The sequence below is a fragment of the Solea senegalensis genome, linkage group LG14 (genome assembly GCF_019176455.1).
Source record: "Solea senegalensis isolate Sse05_10M linkage group LG14, IFAPA_SoseM_1, whole genome shotgun sequence".
NCBI classification, from domain to species: domain Eukaryota; kingdom Metazoa; phylum Chordata; class Actinopteri; order Pleuronectiformes; family Soleidae; genus Solea; species Solea senegalensis.
Genome location: NC_058034.1, coordinates 6,936,288 through 6,958,289, shown reverse-complemented (window position 1 = coordinate 6,958,289; position 22,002 = coordinate 6,936,288). Strand labels below are relative to the sequence as shown.

Below are 22,002 nucleotides of genomic sequence, written 5' to 3'. Positions count from 1 at the left end.
ACTTTGAGACAGAGAGAGGGGGAATGAGAAAACCCTGAGTGTTTAGGCAAAAGCGTTGTAAGAAAATCTCTGACTCGCAGCATTAAAGCGACATGAAGCTGTGGGTGTCTAATCCACTATGGGCTCTTCATTGGTTCGGCTTCTCTTCAAACTGGCTCAGATCCGCACCCCAGAGCCTCCCGGAAGCCTTCAGAACCCACTGTCATGCTGCTGACTGTACCTTGGGGTTTCTGTCAACTATATGCAAATGCTCCGCAAGGATAAGCGTTGAAATGCGTCTGTGAGGAGTTGGGCTTCAAAAATGTTCTTTCAGATTTTTTGGTTTTTTTTTTTTTCCTTTTGAATTCTCAACAGAGGTTCAAAGACGTCTGTCCAGTCATTTTGTTGTTATTATACAGCACACGAAAATGACTACGTTTCCCACTGCCCATTTACTCTGATAACAGTGTTATCTGCTGTTTGCATAAAGCTGCTGAATCACATTTTATCATTGAAACCAAAGGAACTAATTAGCTGGATTTATTGTATAAATATGATTGACGTTTTTCACATAATTTAAAGCACCTTATCAGCATGGTATAAGACGCTATATGAGGTTATTATTTTGCCAGTCAAATCCAACGTGTACAATATCGATAAGGCAACTAGTTGCACATAATGCCAAATATAAGAAAAGAGAATATAAATGAAAACACATTCAGAAAATTGTTATTAGTCACTGAATGAGAATGAGTTCTTCGACATACATGGTTACATTTCTGGTAAAATGGTTGGGTGATAGTTACATTTGCAGATCGTGCACATTTGTCATCATCATGTTGATGAGGCGTGTGCTCTGTGTGTGTGTTTGTGTGTGTGTGCGTGTGCGCGTGTGTGTGGGCGAGTGAGCGCATATGCTTGTGTATGCGTTTAAAAATGTGCTCGTGTGTGCACATGATTACCCTGGTTAAAAAAGAGCATCGTTATAGTGATTAATGGTGCCTTCATTAAGCACAGCAAGATCATTTGCATACATTAGATAAATGTGCTGGAAGATTACGGTGGCTTTGGTGTGTAAAGCCTCAAAAGCAGCATCATATTTTCTTATCTCAGTGCCATCAAAAGGAAATAGAACCCGATAGCGGTGGTGAAACACTGTTGTTTATATCAAAAAGGGAGAAAATAAATTATTTCCTATCACATTCTGTTATTTTATCAATTAATCCTTGAAACACTTGTGTAAAATTACCATTTACAAATGAGCAGCTTCCATGCATCTCCATTTAATGCACCATGGCATTAAATGAAAGCTTTGATAAATGGAGAAATGAACGAGAAAAAGCTGAATTATTTTGTCCTCCAAAACAGACTTTGCCTGAAGCAAAGTTACCATTACTTCTCCTGGCAACATTTGGTGTTTGTGCATCGTGTGTGCTCATGTTCTCAGACGTGCTTCACATGTGTTTTATGTGTGTAGGATGGCACATTTAAACAGCACTCAAATCAATCTAATCCTAAACCCATCAAAAGAATAGATGGATGAAATTAGTCTGATATTCCTGTGTTCAAATTGAACGTGCGCAATTTCATTTTACAGCATTAGAACGATTAGGTTATCCCAGCAATGTCACCTAACGGAAAGCTGATAAAAAATTAAGAGGAAATTGTGACCAAAAAATAAACTGTAAATTATTCATTATTTCAGTCACCGAGATCTAATTTTCAAAAAGCCCACGTCTAAAAACCTGCAGTGCACTTCTTTGGAGCTGAATGCTGTTCATTTGTAGAAAGCTCCTCTGATTAGTCACTGCAGGCAGCTGTCGTTCTTTATGTGACACTAGACTTTGTTTGACAACTCCAATCATTTCTGTTTCAGCATTTAAAAAGAAAGGGAAAAAAAAGGTTGCATTTCAGGCCTGCCTGGCAAATGTGTAGCTACGGCATATTAGCATCCAGGAGATAGAGGTCATCTCTATTTCATAATAATGATTAGCTTCTTCCATCTGCTGCTCTGAGCAGTTCCTCTTTCCTTGATTGCAGTGTTCTCTATATCAAGGAAATTAGTTCGTTTATGCTCCACATCCCAGTTGTCAGTGAGGCACGAGCAGGTGCAGCAGACTGAATGACGCCACAAATAGAAATAATGCTCGCCGCTAAAAAAAATAGAGATCAAAAATTTCCGCTTAATGAACAACAATGATGGCTGATGAATACAAGACTGGAGCGGGTGTTTTATCCTGTTTCACTCACGTGAACCATTGTATGATCTGTCGAGTAAAAAAGCCGTCTTATTTATTTTAAGTGAAGTGTTTCTTTTTAAATGCATGACTGCATCACATAACACAGCTTAAAAAAAATTGCTATTAAATCACATCACCCTTATAGCATCTATAGATACTGGAGCAGGTTTTGAGTGCTCTGTGTACATGCGCCATCGTTTGAACACAGCCCTTTCCGCCTTGTGTGTGTGTGTGTGTGTGTGTGTGTGTGCATGTGTACAGCATGTCATGTTTGCACTTGATATGAGCACATGTGGTGTGTCTGTTACGGGGAACACAGAGAGGCTGAGAGACACTGTGAGGGGTGTGTGTGTGTGTGTGTGTGTGTGTGTGTGTGTGTGTGTGTGTGCGTGTGCGTGTGCGTGTGTTGGCCACCAGTGCTGCAGGGAGGGCCTAGTGATCAGCAGCTGAGCCTGTGTCCCGCTGGGAGCCATCACTGCAGAATAGAGCAGGTGTCTGCAGGCTCATGCACAGACACACACACACACACACACACCAAAGCTTACCTCTCTCTCTCTCTCTCTCTCTCTCTCTCTTTCCTCAGTGACTTCTTTTTGTGCGCGCACACAACCCGGCAAATTAATCTGTCCACAGGGTGCCTTTTTAGTGTGTATTTTATCGCACATTGCCATGTTTTTGATTACCTGTTTTTCATACCATCAACTCTTAAGACAGAACTCAAAAAAAAGCAAAAGATGTGGATTTGATCCACAGACAATAGAAAATTCTCCACAACTGAGTGCTGCATCAACGCGAGCGCCCACACCCAGCCAAAGGTCACCTTTCTGTGAGCGCGTACTTTGACCCGACAGTAATGAGCTGTAATCTCACCTATATACAGACACGATGCAGGGCTCAGGTGTTGTGCATAGTCTCAGTGTTCTCCTGAATGTTTTCTTGACATTCATGACAAAACAGCGGTTGCGCGCACACCCATTATGTCAATTTAACAAACAATCACTGGGTAATTATTATAGATGTGGGCGAAGAGCACACCCATAATCCAACTATAAACAAAGGGGTTGCCCCCATGAACAAAAACACCAAAGCAGAAGATTTGAACCCTGTTATTATCCCCACACTGATTAACATAACTAAATAATACGGGCTCCAGTCCCCACGCAACCCTCCTAACATAAGCACTGCAGCCAAAGGATGGATGGATTTAAGTTTTCTGATTATCTTTGTAAATGCCAATTGCAATGTTAAAAGCAAACAAAATACAGCTTCTATGAAGCCACAGATTGCATTTTTAGACAGGGTCCTTGACAAAAACAGAAAAGTAGTAATAAAAAAAAAACCCACGATACAAAAACATACAGGCACGGATAATTATCACAATTATATGTTGTGATGAATTTCTGTCTTGGGCAGGTGAATCCCAAGACATATCGGCCACATGTGTGCCGTTAAATCGTTTGGAAAAAAACTAAATAAATTCACCTCCTTCTGATCATTTTTCTTCGTTAATTCAAAAGAAAAATTAATATCCTCGTGCTGCTCTTTTGCCGGTTAAATGAAAGAATTTAATTTCAGGGACAAATGTGTTGCATCTCCCCGACAATGTTTTTCCCATCTCGTCGCAGGTGTTTCCTTCAGTTGAAAAAGATAAATGTCGTTTCAGTGGAGCCTAAGGTTTGCTTTAAGGAGCAATGTCTCAGATCGTGCAGGTCGACTAAATTAATTACCAAACTGATGTCAGCGTATCTTGTGCATACAATATGTCATCCTTACGCACCTTGACAAAAGAGGTATTAGTCAGTGTAAGCCCTTCACTGACCTGCCTGTCTGTGATAATCTCACTCCTATGGCTTCATATGTCATCTCCATCAAAATAGACACATATTCATTATACAAAGAAAATCTGCTGATCGAGGACACAGCAAATCCTGTTGTTTTTGTTTCCTTCAAAAATGTAATGCATAGCTTATGCCGCATTTTGTGGGTAATATTGTCTGTCCACACAATATCTGGCAGTCATTTTAAGAGCGACGTGAGGAATCGTGCCTTATTGTTGACAGCTCGGTGCCTGTTGATGCTGAGCTGACAAAACACTGCCAATACTTGAGTGATTGTCTGCGCCGGGGATCCTGGCATGTTGATGAACAACACTATTTTTTTTTTTCCTCCTCTCAGAAGTGATACTTTCAAAGTCAGTGCATTTTCATTGATTCACTAATTGCTGTAGGGTCGAGGCAGAGTATCTTCTGTCACCATGAATAAATCATGTATGGTTGACTCGTGCATTAGTGCTGATGAGTGACCGTTGAAGTTACAGTTGCTGGCCACTGGTTCCACTGGGAGGTTTCCAGTAATAGAGGCGCCTACAGGCTTTGTGTTCTAAAAAAGAGCGTGTGATAGTTTGACTTTTCAACGGAAATGAATTAGTTAATAAAGAAAAGTATGAAATATATTTTAAAATACAACTGGTATTTTATGTCCAAGGGGTTGCTAAGTGGTTCCTTGACGCAGGAGTGAGTTACGACAACAGCATCATCATTATCTGCTAAATCCTCACTCCCATTAATAATTAACGTATTCCAATAGCAGCGTTCAGCTTTACCTTGGAGTCTGTGTTGAGCCAAAACATTAATGATTTGAACGGAAAGTGAGCTAATTTACAGAAATACATGGATGAATAAGTTATTTTCTACTAAATGTGTTTTTTTTTGTTTGTTTGTTTTTCTTCTTTTTTTTTCCAGTCCGCCAAATGTCTCAAAAACACAAATTGACTGAAACGTGTCTCCAAGCATGGAGGCATTTACACTGAAACATGCTGGAGTTTGTCGTGTTGTGCGCTGCCCACTTGCTTTTCTTCAGGCATGAGAAAGGGCAGTTAAGCATGAAGTGACATTTGGAGAACTGGATTTGTGCAGCGTGGGCATGTTCTGGTCCAGCCCTGTAAAGGACTCTGGATGTGACTGATTTCTTAAAGGTTATCTTTTATCAAAAGTCACAGTGCATTTATGCAGATCTGATAGTGTGAGAGTTCTGATGAGGTTTTAAAACAGCCAGGTGGTATTTTTACGCCTCTACTTTTTTCCACTTGAGGTCTGAAAAAATGTGTCTTTTCAGTAGAGATATGCATTACTACAGAAATATCTAAATTAAAGAATGTAAATGGCTGAGGAGAACATTAAAAGGGATGTGCGGTGTATGTTACTGTAGTGTGTGTGTGTGAGAGAGAGCGAGAGAGATGAAATACTCCAGAATACCAGATGGACCACAGCAGTCGCCCTGTGAACATGAATGTACCCCAACCAGGATCAAACACAAATTGAGTGGCCACCCCCTCCCCCAACAGACCCACCATAGCATGACCACTGGTTCATTTCAAGTCAAAATCTAAAACCCCACAAAGAGGTTTAGGGTTATTTGGATACTAATCAATACTAAGAAAAAAATGTCAATGTATCAAATTAGATACCCATTTGCAACAGTATCGATACCATCAGCAGCTGAACACATGAACACATGAATGCTGTTTGACCTTCACAACCAGTTTTAGTCAAAAATAAAAGTGCTAATAAGAGTATTTGGAGTATTTTGCATAAAAGACTCACACAAACACTCAGGGAAGACCTGACAATGCAATCAGCCTATTGTATGCAAACAATGCTACAAGGTTGAGAAGCACCGTACTACGTCAAACAACTTAAAAATACAGTAGTGTGGATGTTTCTTGCATTGTCATGCCTCTTCATTTCTCAAAACGTTTGTGGTATCAAACATCGTATCGAGTATTTGTCTTGGTATCATTATCGAATTTGGAATCCTAGCATCGCGACGGTCCCATGTACTATACATCTGTGACAGTTACCAACACGACTAAACTTCAAGATCAGTGTATGAGCTGCTGGCCTGCTAAATTTGAATGTCAACCCATGCTGTGGACCACTCTGTTGTCCAAATGGACACTAATCCTATTGAGAATACACTCTTAGTGCCAGAGCACATGCCAAACTCAACAGCCAATGCACAGCTAAGCCTCTCTGGGCACTTCCACAAACCTTCTCTCATTTGTGTTAGGCTATAGCCTAAAAGACCCATTATAATTCCATTATACATCCATGAGGTCCAGCGTGTAAAATGTAGGTGAAATTATTTTTCATTCATAAAAAAGTTCACCATGGACAAACTAAACATCTTTTGTGTTTTAAGGCTACAAAGGTCCTCTGAGGAGCTCGATATTCAGCTGCAGCATGCAGCACATTTTTCACACTGCACCTTTAAAAATGGCACTTCTTACATTTATGAATCCTGTCAATTAAATATGTGGGTTTTCTCCAGACTCGAGACAAATCAATCAAAACAACTACAAATCACTTCAGTCTCAGCACTATTTTGAATTAAATCTGCAAAAGTGGGAGTTTGTTTCTGCAGTTTACACAGCAACCCAACAAGCGTTCACTCGCGATTGCACCAGAAGAGACGGAGCGTTCAGCCTGAGCTTTCAAACATTCCCCTGTCACATCTTTACAGTCAGCAAAGCTCCAGCTGCACCAAACGGCTTTGAGTTAAAGTGGTAGAAAGTGGCTGTGACAAATGCAGCACAGCCTTGTTTCAGGATCAGCATGATGAATTCATTTCTGATCTGAAGAGGTTCTGCCGGGGAGAGTGACACAGGCAGGGGTTAAGCTGGCAGTGTATCATGCCCACTCACATAGAGGGAAGAGTACGCAGGAAAGCAAGTTGAATTTTGCCAAAATACTTGTCTTAAATCTTGAAAACGAAAGGCCTGCTGCATCGGATTCAGTTTTTTCGAGTGACTATCAGGAACAATATAGCATTGAGCCACATACAGAGTAATGTCCCATCTACAGTCTCCATCGGAATGGTTTTACCCCTTTTAGTTAGATTGTCAGCACATGTGTATACGTGGATCTGTGTTGCTTTGAAATGACGAGCAAATGGTTAGATGTTTTGATAATTTGCATATTTAACCTTAGCAAAAACCCTCCAAACACAAATTCAACTATATCCGAAAATCTAACCACCAATACCACCCACGACTTCTACTTGAGGACACCAGTTTTCTTATAGAAAGAGCTTTTGTGTGTGTTACTCCGACACGAGGTGATTTGACCGGACGTAGAGCAACATAGCAAGTGCACCGTTTGCTTCTGATCATGAGATGAACAAAAGTCTGTATCCATACGTATCCGCATGTCACGCATGAAAAGCTGTTACCGAAAGCAAACAACAAACGCACACACGGAGCTGCGGATACAGCTGCATCGTGTTAATAACTGTCTGGGATTTCGGTGATGCTGGGTTTGTCACTGGGCAGCTAGACAGGCAAGATGAAGGCTATGATTCTCATTTGTTGATTGTTACCGGCAGAGGGTGGACACCTGCCAGGAAAGAGGCGATCATCAGACTGAGTAGCACAGCAAGATGGTACTACTGCCAGAACTTCAATAGAGCAACTAAATCTCTCCTTCAAGGGCAAATCAAAAAGAGCCTCAGAGAGCTGCGGCATACTGAGGAGTGGGTTTCCGGTCTATTAAATAGATTTTGTTGTTTTACTGCACAGACTGCTGTGATTGTTTGCACTGGAAGCTGTTGTTGCTATACACTGCTAGTTCAGCATATTGTTTGCATCAACATGCTCTGAAAGGCAGAGATCACTTTTGCTGCCAGACATAAGTTTTCATCCACTTGTTAATAAATGAGGTATTTTCTTTCATCACTTGAAGGTAACACCTCTGCTGTCATCCTCACTTCTACTCCTCAAAATAGAAGCCTCATTATGCAGAGTGAAACAGGAGACAGGTGTTGAAACACTGCATCTGGCAGTTGACGAGAAAACCGTGAGCGCCCACAATTATCGCACTCGGCACACTTTATATTCAAACCATAGTGTGTACGCTATTCTTTACCTTCTCTTCCACCTCCTCTCTTTTCATTTGTAACTCAAACACACTGCGTATATGAGCGGCATCAACGTGGCCAGTGTGTTGAGCAGTCGTGTGTTGAGCTGGCGATTCGGTGCGCACAAGCTGTGATTTCTAAGGGCGTGGCAGAGCAACAGCTTCATGGGATTGTGCAGAAGAAGCAGCGTGAGTAAGAGAGACAAAGCGGTGTGCAGTTAATCCATTAAGGTCGGTGAAGAGGAGGGGTTTAGGGTGGAGACACAGGGCAGAACGGAGGGCAGGAGGAGTTTGTGTCAATTAGCCTGTTCTCTGCTGTCACATATTTGCACACTGGTAACAGACTGAAGCACAATTTTGCGGTCCAGCCGTTAAAAGGGCACCAGTACAGTCGTCAATGTACTAGACTGTGACGCACTTCATGAACCAAAATATCATGCGTGGTGTTACTTTTGAAAGTGCGAATTGAGTGTGTGTGTGTGTGTGTGTTGCACAGGAGTGTGTGCTTTTATGGCTGTGAACCACAGCCAATTGTTGAGATGGGATTTCACATTGCCGACAGTAGCTGGCCTTCCTGGGTTAAAGCCATAAAAGCTTTTTAAAACTTAACTTTCAAAACTTAACAACAGGAAAGACATATATCTTTAAAAAAAAACGAGTCATCATCTGAATGGTCTAATAATGCATGCAATCAATGCTGCATACATTTTCTTGCAAAGTCTTACAAAATAAGAAAGCTTCTTTGACACTTCCACATTTATTTAGTGCTATGTTGCACTTTGTTCACATAAATGTTATCGTGGCCAAACCCACAAGCGATAAAGCTATAGTGCAATAGATTCTCTCATACAGACGAGAAGCTCTAACCACTCCCTCCATCTGTACAATGCACAGTGTGTATCATCAACCAGGACATGGCCACCACATGGTTCCATCTTTGGTGCATGTCTGTATATAATAACACAGTGCACTGCACAGAACTGATTGCATTTACAGCTAATTTACCGAGTGGTGACAGTCACTTCCATTGGTTTGTAAAACCACGTTCCTGTGGAGCAATTTAGTAAAATGACACGCCTGTAAGAAAACTGTGGGAGCCTACTTTCACTTCCAAATCACATTCTCATTTAGAGAAATGGTTATTTGAATTATATTACAAAGGAGGAAGGCCACCTCAAAACACTATAGTTCATGAAATAATGATCACCCTCTATATTCTTCCCCTAACATCAACAGTTAAAGTTGAGTAAATACATAAACAGAAGTGATCTCGTTCGCCATTTGTTACGATGCAAAATGAAAAAGCAACAATAAAAACATGGCTCGGGGGGAGAATATTAGAGGCAGTGAGATGGAGATTTTTTATTTTTTTTGCTAGGTCCAACCCAAAGCCTTTATCAAACTCAAAGGTCAGAGCAGGAGGATTAATGATGGGCAGGAAACAGAGGGTTTGTTGTACGTATTATTCCGCGGCAAATGTCGCAGAAAAGATACAGAGGCATGCAACACAGAGATAATGCACTTCTATTTTAATAGGGTTTCTTTGGGTATCACTGCGTTAAATACAGTACGATCGGTACAAATCCCCACAGTACAGTGCCGTCACTTTCTATTCCTTATTAAACAAAAGCAAGCCTGTGCAGCCTCTCTTCATGTATATGAGTATGTGTGTGTGTGTGTGTGTGGTATGTGTGTACATGTGTACCTCTTTACTGCCCTAATTGAAACTGTAGTGAGGATTCTCATTAGTATGCAAGGCTCTGCTAAGCGAGCTTGCTAACTGTAAGTAAACAGACAGGTGGAGAAGTCAGGTGAGGAGGGGAGAGACTGGGGGGGCTGCAGTGCATTGTTCTCGTTTTTCATGTTTGTTTTGTCCTGCGTTTCCTCTTTATTAAACGTGTTCATTTGGGAGCTCATTTGCACAGCTATACTTGAGCGTGGGCACGACATTCATTATTTATATTTGTATAAATACACATTCTATGAATATTAGTAGACAGGTGCTGGTGTATCGTACCCTTGATTCACAATGTGGGATTACACTAATTACACACAGGGCATCATTTAAAAGTATTCAGACTCCGGTGATTCACACTGGGCCTGATTTGTTCAGTAAATGGTTTGCTCAGATAGCATTTCTTGTGTGAGGAGGTGACAAAAATAAGGGTTTTACAAAGTGGCTGCTGATTATTATTCTCAGTACTGATTGATGTTTCACTTTTCTTATTTAATTAAAAAAAAAATGACAACATAAAATCATCAAACAAATATTATTATTATTATCTTGGTTGGCTGACATAAAACAAATGGACAAATCCTAATATTTGATAAACACAGACTGATTTCCTTGAACGTAAACAATTAATTAATAATCAAAATAGTCAGTGCCATTTATTAGATTGTATGACATTGCGCGACTAAAAGTGAGTCTACTTCTTGAAAATGTAACCATAGCAAATACTTAACAGCGGCTTTTACACAATTACAACCTGCTCATTGAAAGCAGACACACACCAGTGGATTCATAATGAATCTTAATGTCCACTCGTTCCATTCAGGCCTCAGCACAAAGATCACTGACACCAACCAGCATGAGAGCTGACCAACTCGCTGCCTCTTTTTTTGCCTTTATCAAAAAGGATAATAAATTAATAAATAACTAAATAATTAATACATTTGAGCTAGGCCTGAATAATATGATGTGTATTGTGATAATAAATGATCAAAATCAGTCTGTATCAGGGATGATAAATGTCAGAGATTAAAGGCTGATTTTGACTGTTTTGTGAAAGATAAGAAATCTGTAAATTAGATAAAAACAAGTGTTAAATACAGAAACATGTTATCCATCTGAGGAAAGCGTTCAAACTACGGGACTACATGTATTGTATCGCCTGGTGTGTTTGTGTTATCCATAAACATTAGAATCGATATATATTGAACATCATTACCTTACATTACGATCACATTGAGGAAAGTCATATTACAATATCTTTTGTTATTGAATTGTTGTCCAGATCCTGGCTGGGGAATTAGCAGCGGTGTGTGTCCACATGAATATTCTTATAGATTATAGGGTGTGGACCAACATGTGTTTGTGTGAAGGTAAAGGCAAGTGCTGCTGGCTGGAGGTAACTGTTAAAGGAAGCAAGAGCTCCCTCTTCTTGTCTGCTGAACAAAATCAACCTGAGACAGGTTTGCTGCTGCAGGGCCAGGAGATGAACTAGTTTCATATATACATATATATATCTATGTCTATAAAGTGATGATTATATTTTATCTGAATGATTGGAAAATAGTCATAATTGGATTTGAGCGTTTGATGGTGTCCACAATTTTTGATTTCAACTCAAAACAAACGTGTAAGAGAAAGCTTTAAAAGGAGCAGTGTTGTTTTAGGACATCCAGCCTCGTGCGCTTATTAAAGCTTATGCTGAAAACATATAGTTATTACCGTATAATTTCGCACGCACATGAACATAAAAGGCACCGACATGATGTTGCGCATGCCACTTTTCTGTACTCCTCACTTGGTGGACCGCACGAGTCTACCTTCTCCACTCTCATCCGCGAGCGCACCGCCCAGTCCGCACCACCACAGCCAATGAGAGAGAGCGAGTGATGTGACTGGACTTTCCGTAACTCGCTTTTTGGGGAGACAGCGAGGGGTGTTTGAGTGGATTCTCATCTCTCGGCGCGTTTGTTTTGTTTTAGTTTTGTTATTAAAGCAGCGCAAGGGTGTCTCCTCCTGTGCGCGCCACTGGGACACGGCTGCAGCCTCCACATACGCACCACTCCTCCTTCTCTGTCGATACTACACCAACACGCCGGTGCATTCATCCATCCATCCTCTGACGCGCGCCGCGCCGCTTCTCCTCACTGACTCCACCGGCTTATCACAGTTTGTCCGCCGAGAAAACCGTTACCGTCCGTAGCACGCGCCGACTCAAGAATGGTCATGGTGAGTAGGCAACTGACACATCATCACCGCTGCATTTATTCCCATTTTCTTCCTTTGCTGTGCCTTTATTCTGCACCGAGCTCCACTTCATATGCAGCCCGTGCGTTTATTCACACATCCCATCATTTATAAAAGGTGAACCGTATAATGGCTACGTCTGTCCTGTATGGAAACTATAGACTGACCTGCGCACATGTTCCCTCTTGTTTTTACTTTTAAACATGAGCACATTCAAATTATTATCCACAGGCGTTTTGATTGCACATTCAAATATTTGGACAAATTATGAACAAAAATAGTCTCCAATGATGGCAAATGTGTGTGCGTAAAAGTGATTGTGTTTAAGAAATAGACTCATGGAGTAAAAAGTCTATATATACAGTCATGTAAATGTACAGGGGATTTAACGTGAACCCAGTAATAGCTAATTTATATACAGCGCAGCTCCGGCATCCTATTACCATAAAGCGCCTGCGGCTGCAATCACTCTCCAAGAGCTGCTCTGCCCCTGCGCTGCTCTGCCCGACTCACTCAAGCACAGAGCTCAGCAGCGATTGATTGCTTTGCTGGGATTCAGAAAGTCTTTTCTCTGCCAAACCAGGCTGAGGCTGGCGTGTGCAGACTAGGGCTCGGAGCCAACCAGCGCTGCTGACAAGCAAGCCACCAAGCCAATCACAGACCCTAAGGCAGGTGGTGGTGGGGGAGTAGGCGGGCTCTGACCTTCCAGCTGAGCCGGCGACTGGGTGGATGTGAGGAGGGAGGGAGGGAGGGAGGGGAGGCATTGCTGCAGCCCAGCACTCTCATCTAGGCTCACCACTCTCCTCTCAGCATCTGTGGAAGAAGGCGATGCTTGCTCCTCACGCCTCTAGTGCTCGCTACTAAGACTCCCAGCCACTGGAGGAGACGCAGAGTGAGGAGGAGAGTGACAATTAAAGGAGACACTGTCAGAGGAGACTCACACAGGACTTAGAGTTAGATATAGTAGGGTATTGTCATTGCTGAGGCGTTTCTGTAGCTGTTGTGTGAGGAGAGAGAGCGAGAGACGGCCGACATCTCCCAATGGAGTGGAATGGGTTTAAGATGGTAAGAATAAAGCCTGACACCATACTATACTACACATTGTGTCACTTTGGGCAGCCTGTAGGATAGAGCAGATTGTAGGTGTGTGTGCTATCACCTCGAGTCAGTATGTGTTTCCAGAATTTCCTGGCACAGCCAAGAATGCAGTGTGAATGCTGTAAGAACTATTTGCTGTGTAGAATGTTAAGTTTGTTTCCTACAGAGAACACATAAAGCTGGGGGTTAGTCTGGCAATGGAGGGAGAAGGGTGGCAGGACAGAGCCCGATATCATGCTCATAGGAGAGGTGCAGAGGCAGGAGTAGAGGTAAGAAAAGATGGGGGTGGAGCAGAGGAAGGAAGGCAAGGGTTAAGTTAGGGAAACAGCACCCATTTTATGTTCAAGCTTAGTCTGGAGGTATCCCCCTCCTCCTTTTTCCTGCATTTGCACCATTCTGAAATATTTACCTGTGTGTGACACAGCAGCAGAAGTCGTATGCACAAAACTGATGATGGCGTGAGGTGGTAGGGAACCTTTTGTGACTTTTGCGGATTTGATATTCATGTATGCAAAGAAGTCCATGTTAATTGTGCGAGTCGACGTGTTATCTGTCATGCTGCTTGTGCACCCAGTGGGTGTGTGTGTTGTCCATGTGTTGTGCCAGGAAGATGGAGTAGGAGTGTTGGGGTTGTGCGCATGCCCACAATACAAAATATTATAATAGTGTATTACATTCTCTAAGTTTAATGCCGTGTGTGTGTGTGTGTGTGTGTATGTCTGTGGATTTAATAAGGTTGTATGTATGTACAGTAAGAGCATAAAATAAATCCCTGTCAGTTAAATGCTGTGCTTTACTCAGCTTCCTGACTCTCATTTCAACTTCACATCCATTCATCACGACCATGTGACATGAGGAAGAGGGTGACTAATATCAGAAAGTAGCAGCCTTTTTTTTTTTTGTACCCCATCATTTACTCTCAGACAGTTTGATTTCATTGCTGAAACTGCGTCACCATTGTGAGTCAATAATACCATTATCCTGCATTCTCACAAGCATCCATCTGTTTTTAAAATGGTTCTCTTACTGGCCATAAACTGGACTGACTCACTTTTCTATTTGCATGAAGAACGGTGGAGGCATTATCCATTTGTCAGCACGTGACTGTTCGATTGTTTGTTCACTGGCTTCTTTCCACTGGACGCAATCAAAATGCTAATTGAAAATAAAGGCAACTCCCCTGTTTTTTTGACGCGGCTAGTGGGCACTAGCTGCTGCATGCTGTCTTGCTGGACAGTCAGGACGAGGGGCTCAGTGTGACAACCTAGCAGCAACACATCGACTGACAGTGTGAGAGGATGCATGGCTGCTCATGAATGCAGAGAAGGAGTCTATGTTGTTTTTAATGTATATACCGGTATGGCTCGTGAAGTAACAATGGAAAGGAACAGTGAGCGAGGGAGTGAAACAGTAGTGGAGGAATCAGATATGAGTGTGTACCATGAAAGCTCCGGCTGGGAACCAGCGGGGAACCAGGACTAGACACAGGCCATCATTTTATACACACACACACGCACGCACGCACGCACGCACGTACACTGGCTCTATTACCCTCCGGCAGAACACCATGAGCTCCAAGGTTACACATAAAAGGATAGGGTGTGTGTGGAATTTATTAGCTACAGTGCACTAGCCGAATGTGCTTTCTGATTAAATGTAAGTGAAGATCAGAGAAATGGAAGATTGAGAGTGGTGCTTATGTGTGTAGTACTGAGGTGATTATAGGTCTTGATTGATAGACCTGATATAGAAATGATAAATGATGAGCGTACGAAAAAAAACAAAAAACAAAGTTGAAATAACAGGACAATGAAGGAGTACTTTTTCACCAATTCAATTATACGATAGCCTGTGCTGGCTGAGTTACAGTATTAACTGTGTGTGTTTGTATCAGTGTGTATATCCGAGGAGAGACTGATGCAGAGTGACATGGTTAACTGGAGCCTGATTAAGCACCAAGAAAATGAAGAGTGAGAAAAAGAGGAGAATTGTTTTCCAGCAGAGGGACAGTTGTCTCTTAATCTTTTTTTCTATAAGCCCATGCTCGAACATTAACTCTATTATGATTTACTGTCTGCGGGTGTGCCGCATTGGTGTAGACACAGGCCTTTAACACCCATGGTGTGTTTGAAACTATCCTTTCTACTATAGTGATATTAAAGCAACTGCAACAAAGAGCATATGTGATTTTTAGTGTCTTATGGACATTTTGTTGCTGAAATATGCAGCTGACTCACACTTATGCAATCAACTCTGCCATGGTTACAGTGTATAATGTTTAATCAAAGTGTTTTAGAGAGGTCGTCATTTAAATTTTGAAGGATGTAGTTTGTGGTGATATCAAACTGCCTTGTATTTTACAGAGGTTTCTGTTTTTATTTAGCTTACACCTGTATCGATGTACTGTAAAATGGCGGAACAAAATGATATTCATTTTGAACATTACATCTCAACAGCAATTAGATATTTATTCAAAATCGCACTTTCCAAAATAGTTTCAACACAAAAACAATATTACTATAGTGATCTATTGCAGCAATGCTGTATTTATGCTACATTTGTTGTAGCTTGGTTCACCTAACGAAGTGCCAAATGAGTATATCGCACAAAAATATGATAATATCACGTTTTCTCATAGTTTGCTTTGAAAAAAAAATCAATAACAACTGGAGTGTCCTTCAGGCATCCGAGGACCATTGAAATAAACCGACCGTGGTTAAAACTGCTTTTACAGTTAAGCTGATCTTCCAGGGCCAGCGATGAAAATGGCAGATAGTTTGAATAGTTTCCAGCTGTTTTGTAGGAATCAGAAAAGCATACATTTAGTCTAATATTGATTTCTATAAAATACACTTTGTAGAAGGACAAGTGGTAAACAACAGCAGCAGAGGGCCTTTAGCAGTGTTATGTCTTGTGCTGTGATAGCGATGAAAGTTTTTTGTTTGTTACAAGGAGAGGTTATACAGTTAGATGCAGTTCATTGCATCCACAGTAATCAAATGTGTGAGTGTGCTTTTATTGTCATAGTATAGTCCATGCAGTGAATGTGCATGTGCATGTTTCTGTGTGTGATGCATCCAACAACTAATCACTTCACCTCTCTAGCTTGTAGTAAGTAACCAAAATATCACACACTTAGTTATAGTAAGATGTTGCAGAGAGTTGTTAGATAGAAATGATATTGTGTAAAACGCAATCACTTTCACACCCACTATTACAGTTGGATTATATTTGCTTGGTAGAAGAGAAGAAAAACCAGTGTTTTTGAAGTGAAGTTAATTCAACAGAAATTTACCTGAGTGCAGTTTAATATACTATATGAAAAAATGTAAACCAAGAGATGGTCTAAGCCACAATCACACAAAACAATCTGGTGTCAATTCATCAGATAATCAAAATATGTAACGCATCAGTAAAAGTACAGTTTAGATCAGTAAAGTGAATTCATATTCCTTTCCAAATATGTCCATACACCTAATTGCATGACACCATGAATCAATTAAGTTATGAATACAACACTGTGGTTATTTAAAAATAAAGCTGCTAAGAAGTAAAATTTGATTAAGTGTGTAGAGACTGGTGAACAGGAGAATTTTAAACGAGAGGTTTTGCTACAGCTATCTTACATATGTGTATATATATGTGTGTGTGTGTGTGTGCATAAAATAACAGTATATACATATATAAATTCTCTTTAAATGTCTTTTCCGCTTCCCTTTAAACAAATGCTGGATGGAAACAGTTAATGAGCCAAAAGCCTGTTTGAATAAGACATTGCTGAAACAATCTCTGTCCCAATTAGCATGCTTTGGTTTTTAAATATTCCTTTTGAGTGAAGCCTAAACACACATGAAGACGTACAAAATGGTCACGTTGAAAATTTAATAGGCTTCCACAGCAATTTTCTTCATTTATTTAGAGATTTTTTTTTTTTTTTTTACCCCCCCTTCCTTTTTAAAAGCTAGAAATCTGAGAGGCATGGCAAGGCATTCTGCTGTGAGGGGAGCCGCATTCACAAATACTAGACCTAATTCCTTTGGCTGCAGCCCAAACTGCTACAGACAGACACATAATCAGCTGGGGAGTGTTAGCGCCTCAGCCCGCTAGCAAACACAGGGCCGAGCCCTTGTTGTGCATCACTGCTTTTCATAATAAATATCCTAATGGAAAATACAGTGGGAGGAAAGAGGTATTCATGTGTATATCGCTCTTTGTTCAGTCAAAGATACAGAAGGAGAGGAGAGCACTGGCTTTTTTAGCTACTTTAGGGCTCCGTCTTTCTCTCTGCCTCCCTCCCTCCCTCCCTTCCGCTCATCCTCCACTGTTCCCTGTGTGTTTTGGTATTCATACAGATGTTTGGATATGAGTGGCAGTTTCTCCTGAGACTGTGCACAAGCGGCTGACTCGTCTCATCTGCATTTTGCATCCCAGGAAAAAAAGAGAACAGAAAGCAGCGCAAAGCATCAGTAGGCACACGGGCTGTGTGTATGTGTGTGCACGACAGAGCGAGAGAGAGAGAGAGAGAGAGAGAGTGTGTGTGTGTGTGTGTGTACATGAGTGCGTTGCCTGTTGTTTGTTTTTGGCAGCTTAACTGGCCCAGCGCTGTTACTGTGTGATGTTTAAAGGACGTTTCAAGGTCATACTTTCGACAGACCTCGCCGCCTCTGACATATTAAACATTTATATATTTCTGTATCCAGATGAATTATAGATTGAACATCCAACAAAATGGCACCATTGTGCTTGGTAATAGACACTAGGGCCGACACATACAGCCTCCCTCACGACGTCCTTTTTTAGTCCACCTCAGCTCATCAATAGCAACAATAACCGAAACCAAAAAGGGCAGAAGACACGGGTTAAATCCCACAGTGGCAGGAGAGGGTGTAGAGAAAGTCCAAAGGTCAGTTAAGATATAAACAACTGCACCTACAGATCCATACAAAAAGCCATCTCCACATGAATTGTTGTGGGGATTGCAGACAAAGAGGAAAATGATGCATATCTGTGGTTTTCATTTCATGAAGACCAGGCATTGACAACCATCTAAACTCAGCAGCAGTTAAACAGCCACAGGCTGAGATAGCAATTCTAATAATGGAGGTGTTTGTCCGAACTGGTATGGAGTCAACGTATATCCTCTTTTCCTGGATCGGAAAGCGTTTCTCCCTGCACAGTATTTAACTACATGGATATGTTAGGACCATTATATCCTGTGCACATAAAGACTGATTCATGTCAGCAGCAGCGATGAACAGCACCTGTTCATCAAGTTGATGTGGGGTGGTTAAAGGCAGAGGAGGAAAGAATAGGGGAGAAAAATGGAAACAGTGGAGGGATAGATGTGTCTCACATCTGCAGCTCTACAGCACATGCCGTCACGGATCGATGCAGGATTTCATACGGCAACCAGGAGCCGCTTTCTATATGTTGCCTCAGTGGCACATGCGACAGCATATGAGCAGGGGTAGCCTCCTGTGGGCACTTGCAATTGCTCTGCACTGTATGGCGGCGGGGTGGGGGCTGGTTGGTGCTTAATCCGCTCATTTGAATGCACACCACACTTAATGTTTTAGCTGCTGTGCCACAGGCCTCGTCTGCTTGCTGTGCTGGTATACATTCAAGCTTTTGTGTCTCACCCTCCCCTGTTTCTGCTGCAGTGGCTGCCATTTCTGATTGTACCACTCCAAACATCGACTTACGGTGAGATTAGATTTTCACAGATGACTGGCTCACTGTAAATATTCCCAGTCAAACCCCAAATCGATCTTATGATGACTAGCACGGAGCAGGTCTATGACGTTGGGGGAAAGTAACGGAAATAGTTATTACAAAGAAAAACGATAAAGAAAACACAAAGATATCTGGTTTATGTGATGATCAGTGGCTTACACCTGGATCCAAAAAGGACACTTGTATGATATAATGATATATAAAACATTTGATATTTCATCATGTTGCCTAACATAAGAAGTGAAGAGATTTCCTAGAGAATAGAGGCTCTGTCAGAGATGGAGCCCGCCCCTCTACATCGACAGTCCATGTATTTTGAAGTTAATTATTGTCTCCATCACTGTTTAGTCATTAAGACGGATGACGGACGGCTGTCCTTTTCCCTTTCAGCGATTTGATTATATGAGCTCTGGTTCAGAGCTGAATCAATAACCAGATTAGCTCGGCACACACATGCAGACACGCTAACATACACTCAGACACGCCCTCACACGCAGTACCCATTACCCACGGCTGTGGAATGAATTCTTGAGTAAAACAGTTGGTTTGAGTCCATGTGATTTAGATCTGTGCCCTTGCTGCAAGGCAGACTCACACACACACACACACACAGAGAGGCAGGATGTGTGTATGATGCAGCTGATGGGGGGAAACAGTGATTAGATTAGGAAGAGCCCTGCCTCTGCTTAACAGTCCAGCCAGTGTACCTCTCTCTCTCTTTCTCTCTTCCTCTCGCTCTCACACTCTCTTTCTCTCGTTCTCATTCTCGTGTAAGTGCTGTGCTGTAGGTTTTGTTCTTATCGGGCACCTCCAGGCTGTTTATAGCTTTTTAAATACCCACTCAACAAAGCCAATATTACCACTTCCAGCCTCAAACCAGTTTCAATCAGAACTGATAGTGTGAATTATACTGAAAATTGAATTCAGACAGAGGAGTTTACAAATGTTTTGTTCTGCTGCTCTCCCTTTTTTGGGAAAATTTGCCGTAGCCATTTAACTTCTTCTTCAAGGCCTTTTAATACATATTCAGCAGTGGTAACTGTCAGCGTGTGGAGCGCACAAACAGTTAGAGCTGGACAATATAGGCAAAAACATAATGATGGTAGATTTAAAAACAGTTGATATTGATGATTATTGTGATAAATGTCAAATGATTGATTGATTGATTGATTGATTTGTTTGCCATCATGTGACAGTGGAAGAGTTTTAAACTTCAGCAAACTCTTGTTTTTCACATATTTCACAAATGTGATGCAAAACGTTCATAGCAGGAATGTGTGGCGTCTCAAAGTGTGCTTTGAGTGGGATTCCTGTCAAGCTTCAGTTCCACATTCACCGTTTTAGATTTAAGACGTGATGAAAACATTACAAAAAGAAAAAACAATTAATAGTTCAGCCCAAATGATATTGCAATATCTATTTTTACTGAGTTATTGCCCAGCCCTGTATACAATATATAACTGTTTAACGCTGGATGAATTTGCTCATATCTGACATGATATGATACCTGCAGGTGGATACGGTCGTGAGTAGCTGAGTTGAGTGAATCCGTGTGCTTCGTTGCTTAAGACAGAGGCCAGCCTCACAGAGATGGCCGGTTGCCTGCGCAGGTGCATGGCTGCATTCACCTGCCAGCTACTTGTGGAGGTGGTGTCCTCACTCACGACACATGGTGCTGAGTCAGATGAATCAGCTCGTCTGTTTTCCTTACCTTACTGTCCTCCATCCAACTAAAAGCTACTTCAGCATGGAAATGAGTGCTGCACAGGAGCACAAGCTATTCCCCTGCAATGCAATTATATATAGTGCTGTTTTTGTTTTTTTTTGTCATCGCAGTGCTTTAGATGCTCTCGCATAGGACTTTTATTTATTTATTCAGAGAACAGTCACAGTGAGTAAATGTAACCGGGTTAGATCTTAACATTGTTGTGCTAACCACATTTATGTTATAAAAAAAAAAAAGGCAGACATCAAGAGAGAGAACGGGGCCCTATTGGGAAGAACTGAATGGCAGGTGTGATGAAAGCTGACAGTTTTCTTACTATCTTTCCTCCTTTACTCTAATTCTCAATTTCCCCACAGAATTATGGTTAATGCATTCTAAATACACCCTAATCCTAATACATCATCTCAGCTGAAACTTTTAACCATTGATGGCATTTAATTAAGGATGGGATCCCATATCAGGGATGAGACAATGATTTGGCCTCTTTAATCCAACATAATGTCTAAGTTAAGCCTCAACAATGTTCACTCCCATACATCACACCCAGGGACAAGCAGACAGACATTGATGCACAGCAACATCTTTCTGACTTGACTGTGCTGGAAGCAGACGTGCCGGCTGCAGCTGCGAGAGCGGGAACAAAGGCTGGCATGCTGTCGATGGGGATTTTATTTGGTTCAAGGGAACACTGCAGTTGGAATGTTGTGGCTACACTGATTTGCAGCTAAAGCCGTGATAGAAAAATAGGGGGCCACGGGCATCAAGTGAGGGACTGCTCCTGGCACAGTAATGAAACTCGGGGAACTTTGATGAGGACCTGAGAGGCCAGGCCAGGCCAGGGCTGGGGCTGAGGGACTGGGACTCAGGCTGACCGGCAAGGCCAGGCCTTCAATTCCAAGGTCCGGTCCCAGTGCTGTTGGCTTCATCCAAATAGCTAGGCAGGTGTCCAGCTGATCTCACACCCCCACAAGGGAGGAACTGCAGAGCATCAGTCACCAGAGCTGCACAAATTGAAGTGTCATCTCCAGAGTCAAGATGCTCACAAATTTTCTGCATGCGTTGGTGCAGAGTTGGGATTCAGCCAGTGGACAAATGGCTCCTGTTCCGCCTACAGTTTGGCTGAGAGTGTGTGTCTGTGTGTGTGAGTGAAACCGCTAGAGAGAGAGAGAAAATGTGGTGATATGCGTGTGGCACTGCAGGTCCGCAGTGTTAGTTTTGAATGTTAAAGTAAGACAGTATAAAGAAGTTTGAGAGTAATGTTTTTGTTTTTTGTTTTTTTTAGTAAAAATCAACAAAATAAAACAAAAACAAATTTCAATACAGTAGAGGAAGTCA

General features: G+C 41.7%; 1 protein-coding gene across 7 annotated transcripts in view; it reads left to right on the top strand.

The window, feature by feature from the left end:
- The window catches only part of elavl4 (ELAV like neuron-specific RNA binding protein 4), a 71,486-nt gene that overhangs the window by 2,163 nt on the left and 47,321 nt on the right, over positions 1–22,002 (top strand). The window contains exon 1 of one of the 7 annotated variants that reach the window (XM_044043848.1): positions 11,817–12,092. The exons of 5 other annotated variants lie outside the window; for them this stretch is intronic. In XM_044043848.1, coding sequence (XP_043899783.1) covers positions 12,084–12,092 — 9 coding nt within the window. In that variant the 5' untranslated portion in view covers positions 11,817–12,083. Of the gene's footprint in view, positions 1–11,816; positions 12,093–12,897; positions 13,176–22,002 lie in introns of those variants that run through there. One more of the 7 variants, XM_044043847.1, reaches the window with a different exon arrangement.